Source organism: Triticum dicoccoides, chromosome 7A (assembly GCF_002162155.2).
Source record: "Triticum dicoccoides isolate Atlit2015 ecotype Zavitan chromosome 7A, WEW_v2.0, whole genome shotgun sequence".
In the NCBI taxonomy this organism is placed as follows: Eukaryota; Viridiplantae; Streptophyta; class Magnoliopsida; order Poales; family Poaceae; genus Triticum; species Triticum dicoccoides.
In genome coordinates this window covers 65729929-65735928 of record NC_041392.1, presented here as the reverse complement: position 1 = coordinate 65735928, position 6000 = coordinate 65729929, and the positions used below count along the sequence as shown (strand labels likewise).

Sequence of the window (6000 nt, the reverse complement as noted above, 5' to 3'; positions counted from 1 at the left end):
ATGTCCGAGGCTACCAGGGGCAACTCTGGGCTGGCTTACCCGACGTCTGGCTCATCTGAGTGTGCCCTGAGAAAGAGATATGTGCAGCTCCTATCGGGATTTGTCGGCACATTCGGGCGGTGTTGCTGGTCTTGTTTTAACCTGTCGAAGTGTCTTGAGTTACCGAGATACCGAGTCTGATCGGAACGTCTTGGGAGGAGGTCTATTCCTCCGTTGACCGTGAGAGCTTGTCATGGACTAAGTTGGGACTCCCCTGCAGGGATTGAACTTTCGAAAGCCGTGCCCGCGGTTATGGGCAGATGGGAATTTGTTAATGTCCGGTTGTAGATAACTTGAACCTTAATTAATTAAAATGAATCAACTGAGTGTGTTGTCGTGATGGCCTCTTCTCGGCGGAGTCCGGGAAGTGGACACGGTGTTGGAGTAATGTTTGCCGCAGGATTGCCCTCTTTAGTTATGCGCTCGCGCTTTGCCTCCTCTTCTCGCTCTTTTTTTGCGAATAAGATAGCCACCATATATGCTAGTCGCTTGCTGCAGCTCCACATATATTTGCCTTAACCTTCCTATAAGCTTAAATAGTCTTGATCGCGAGGGTGCGAGATTGCTGAGTCCGTGTGGCTCACAGATACTACAGCTCCAGATGCAGGTCCAGATGATTCCGCTCCAGGTGACGAGTACGAGCTCAAGTGGGAGTTCGACGAGGACTCTCAGTGTTACTACGTGTCTTTTCCTGATGATCAGTAGTGGTGCCTAGTTGGGGTTGATTCGGGGCCTTGTCGCATGTTGGGTTCTCTTCTATTTTGGCACCGTAGTCGGGCCATGAGTGTTTTGGATGATGTAATGTTATTTATGTTCTTGATTGACGTGGCGAGTGTAAGCCAACTATGTTCTCCCCTTTATTATTCATATTACATGGGATGTTGTGAAGATTGCCGAATTTGCGACATACGCCTTCAATGCGATTATGTCTCTAAGTCGTGCCTCGACACGTGGGAGCTATAGTCGCATCGAGGGTGTTACACTCCCCCTTCTTCTGCCGCCGCTGCCGCCGGCGTAGGCCACGGTGGCGGCGGGCCCGGTACCGAAGGCACCTGGGCGGGTGGATGCGGCGAGATCTCATCTGAGACTGCAGGGGCGGCTCCTCTCGCGGGATCCGAAGGCGGCGGCTAGGGCGGCAAACCCATGTCGTGCGGCGGTGGCCGAAGCGCCATAAGCCGGCGGAGCGGCGGTGGCAGCGCCCCATCCGGCGAGGTGGCTGATCTGTGCGGAGATGGTGACGATGGCGACAGCGGATCCAACACCCCGATCGGATCTGCCGCGGGATGGCCTTCCGTCGACCGACGACGCATGGAGGGACCGGTGAGGAGATGACGGATCTCCGCCGGATTACCGACGACGGTGTTTGTCTTCGTGGAGAGGCTCCGCTCGGTTCCAGCCAGCCGCGAGATCGAGACGACGTGGCTTCCAGTGAAAACCGCGTCTGACTACGGTCATGGCGGACGATAGCGGCGTCTCGGACGTCATTCCCTTCTCGAGGCATCGTCGTTGCAAGTCACGTCAATCTGATCGGGAGGTTCCAGGGGAAACCCCAGATTTGGGTCTACCGGATCGGACGATGACGACGTTTTCGATGTCGTTCTCCCTCCTGGGGGCATCGTTTTGAAGCAAGTGATGGTTGGAGGGGACAAGAGGAGGAGCGGCGTGGCATCTGACACGTCGACAACGGCGGGTCTCAACGGCATGGAGCAGCGGGGTCTCGCTGGTGGGCGTGTGATGATGGACGAGCGCAGGATGGTGGCGTTGTCTGGCATCGTGGTGGCGTTGACGGCAGCTAGACCAAGCAAAGTAGATGCAGCAATACAACACTAAAGATATATTGGTGGCAAGTGGCTGCGGCAGCCTCATACTCGGCAGGCGTCTTGGTTGAGGAGTGCGCCGGACTGGTGGGTGCCCCATACCCGGCAGGTGTTCTGGCTGGGACCTCATGTCTTAGATGTTAGGTTTGGCTGCGAGGTCTGTTTGGTATTAGGCCCAGACTATCAGCATCCCTTCATCAACTGGATAGAAGTAGCGACAGATGTTGTCTAGACGGTGGCTTTAGTCTTACTGTTGTATGACTTTGTAATGTCTTGTGTGAATAACTAAAAAAGTGGTTGCATGCATCGCCCAGATGCAGAGGCCGGGGGTCCTCCTCCATTTCTAAAAAAATAAAAATAAAAACCCATCTATGCTACACGTAATATATCCTATCAACATCATATATGTGCATATCAAGTTTCAAGCATTGAACTCACTGCCGTACCTGACGTTGCAGGTACGCGAGGTGTACCTCCTCTGTTTCTGTAGTGCCTTCGGTCTACTACGCCCATCTTTTGGCATCCCGTGCTCGGCTTTATACCAAACCAGGGGATACAGGCGAGCTGTCATTCCCTGAGATCAAAGACAATGTGAAAAATAGTGGCATGTTCTTCTGCTAAAGCGTGGGTGCAGCTTTCCAAGTGTTTGGGGAGGAGTCGGAGAAATGAACAATTGTTATTGAGCTTCTTCTGAAATGTACTTGTTTTACTTTGAAGATCAATACTTACATTTGAAAGCCAATGGTTCATTTGTTTTCATAGCAGTGAACCAAAAAATCTGGGACTCCTTTAGCTGAAAAAAGGTATAACGACACATCAGAATGGTAACCTCTAAGAGCAATTGTAAACTATGAATTTATACCATCTGAATCTCCCCCCTCGGCATCCTTTTCAAGGGCAGGGTTCAACTCCATTTACAGTATCATACCTCTGAAAGCAGGCAAAACAACAGAACAATTTACACATAAGGAAATGGACCGATGTATCTTCGCACATATTCACCTGAAACGTTATAAATCATGAAGAGTAAGCATACCTCTGTTTACAATGGTTCATACAGCCTCTGGTACTTAGCTTCAAAGGCAGTGCTTTCTTCAAAAAAATTGCCAATCTCATCATGTTGGCTCTGAATTATTACACGGATGAATGTTGGATGATGGTTCTCTGAGGCAGCCAAAAATCACGGAATAAAGTGGGACTTTTATTTGCAACATCAATCTACTGATCTAACAAATATGGATGGACTTTGATTCCCCAAATCCCCATGTATAATTGATAAGATATAGAACAAACTGGAAACAATAAGATGAGAGGTTGAGTGCACAAAAAAAATCTAGGAAATAGGGACAGTATGAATCATGTAGCTTGTCTGAAGTTGGGCCAAACAAAGTCAGTTATACATGCTAACAACAAAAAATGCCAACAGAGTTTGAGAATCGTTCCATCCTGCAGCTTAACCTGGCAAGCCTTATAGTTGTAAAACAAACTGACGAACATAAATGAAACTTTTACTCTTTAGCAAGCCTCACAAAATACAACAGCTTGGATCACTCTTTACCATGCGCCTTGCGGCAAGACATTACTCATGTCCAGGTCACATGAAAAGTTTCGTGCATCTAATTCTAAAGCTGTAAGCAAACATGGCAGCAGCATATATAGAATATAAAGTCTCTATTCAGTGTTGAATCCCCAAAATAATTTTTCAGTTCATAACTCATGCACTAACTTATTTTTTATTTGCCCTGGCTCTTGTACAGAAACAGCACTAGCAGGATACGCTATCGGTAACAAGTTGTAGCAACATGTAAGCTAATATTGCAAAATATAGCAAGGGAAAGATGGATGGTATTAAGAGAGATAATTTCAACTTATGTTCCTTTGACTAGGCAAAATCCATACATAGGACCCAAATCCATGCACTGCTGGTAAAGTAATGAACAAGAAATGGTTTCTGAACATTCCCATAGATGCCTGAACTGAAACAGAGCTGATTGTCCACCGTATATCTCTATAGAACTGCTAGTGCAGAGAAGCAGTTGTCGCACAGCAAAGACCAACAAAAATGGATACGAGAAGTTCACCTTGGTGATATCAGAGGTAAAGTGCACCTGGCAATGTTTTTAACAGTAGGAATCCACCCTCCTCGTCGTGGCATCCTGCCCCCGAGCTCTGCTGCTATTGGCTTCTCTGAGTCGCAGGTACATAATTTTCCTGAAGGAAAAAAGAAACTGAATATCACAGCCGCCAAACAAACTATAACAGAGCAGACCGACAGAATCACCAAATCAAAGCAACAATGTTAAACCAAAATATAACAGTGTTCAGTACCATATGTACAACATTAGTTTAGGTCATGTGTTTTTCATCATCTGGTTAGCAGGAGATGACAAAAAAAATTACGCCGCAAACAAATGAGAGCACAGAACTATTTGCATCATAAGAACTGAACTTTCCATTGCCACTTCATGTCAGCATCACAACGCACGAAAGATCACCAGACAGCAAGCATCATATCAACACTACAGAGGCACCCAGCACACATCATATTCAGAAAAAAATATTTTCCACTGCTGATCCTTTGACTAGACAAAATCCATACCCAGGACCCAAATCCATGCACTGCTAGTAAAGTTATGAACAAGCAATTGTTTCTGAACATTCCCATAGATGCCTAAACTGACAGAGATCCGATTGCCACTGTATATCTCTATAGAACTGCACAGCAAGGACAAACAAAATTGGATACAACAAGTTCACCTTGGTAATAATATCAGACAGTGTGCTCGTGTTCATTGCCATATGCACCCGGCAATGGTTTCAACAGATCAGGAACCCATCTCCTTCTCATCCTGCCCCAAGCAGCCAAGCCCTCTTGCCTTCTCCTGAGTCACAGGTAGAAAATGGAATGACAATCTGCCTTGCATAGTGTACAAAATTACCTGATAGGAAGAAGACAACTGAATCTCGCAGCAACCAAGAAGAAATAACAGAGCACACCAAATCCAAGCGACAATGTTAAATCAATTACACCATGCACTAATTCAGGCCATGTGTTTTTCAATCATCCATTTAGCAGGACATGATACAAACAATTAAGCAGCAAAGAAATGACCCCCATGGGACAAAACTGCATCAGAAGATAACTGAACTTTTCATTGCCATTTCGTTTCAGCATCACACTACATCAGGAAAGATCACCAGAGACGAGATGAAAGATCATATCAACACTACATGGGAACCAACCCAGCACACACCCTTACAACCAGATCGCAAGACACGAACTGCTACGGCCAAACCTAGGCGCGCTCCCCGCGGATGCGGCGGGCGAGCTGGATGTCCTTGGGCATGATGGTGACGCGCTTGGCGTGGATGGCGCACAGGTTGGTGTCCTCGAAGAGCCCCACCAGGTACGCCTCGGCGGCCTCCTGCAGGGCGGAGACGGCGGAGCTCTGGAACCTGAGGTCGGTCTTGAAGTCCTGCGCGATCTCGCGGACGAGGCGCTGGAAGGGGAGCTTGCGGATGAGCAGCTCCGTGCTCTTCTGGTACTTGCGGATCTCCCGGAGCGCGACGGTGCCGGGGCGGAAGCGGTGGGGCTTCTTGACGCCGCCGGTGGCCGGGGCCGACTTGCGCGCCGCCTTGGTGGCCAGCTGCTTCCTCGGCGCCTTGCCGCCGGTGGACTTGCGCGCCGTCTGCTTCGTGCGGGCCATCGGAGCGGGGGGGTGGAGGAGGCTAGGGTTTGAGTGGGGGTGCTTCGCCGGCGTGGGATTTGGGCTGTGGTGTGGTGTGGTGACTGGTGTGGTGGGGAAGGCGCTGGGATTAAATAGATAGGGGAGAAGAGGGATGGGCGCGGGTCGGGGAAATTTTGGGGGCAGAAGGCGCGGGCTGGAGGAGGGAGATGATGTTTGGGGCGTTGGATCGGAGGGAGGTGGACGGCTGGGATCGGGTTTCGGGGTGGGCACGCGGATCGTGGGGGGCGATCCGTGTGCTGGGGGTTGGCGTGACGTGATTGGCTGGGGTGAGGTGTGTTGTGAAGTGGATCCGTGGGTGGGGGTAAAAATGCACATACGAATTTTGATTCGAAGGAACTTCATGCGAACTTTGCAATGTTTGTATCCTTGTAATTTTCTAAAATGCTTTCTTTTGG

The 6000-nt window shown here is 49.0% G+C and overlaps 1 protein-coding gene across 1 annotated transcript; it reads right to left on the bottom strand.

Moving 5' to 3' along the window:
* Positions 1 to 4984: 4984 nt before the first annotated feature.
* LOC119330838 (histone H3.2) lies at positions 4985 to 5659 on the bottom strand. Its single transcript, XM_037603965.1, has one exon. It carries the CDS (start codon positions 5561 to 5563, stop codon positions 5153 to 5155), a length of 411 nt encoding a protein of 136 aa, XP_037459862.1. The 5' UTR covers positions 5564 to 5659; the 3' UTR covers positions 4985 to 5152.
* Positions 5660 to 6000: the final 341 nt, after the last annotated feature.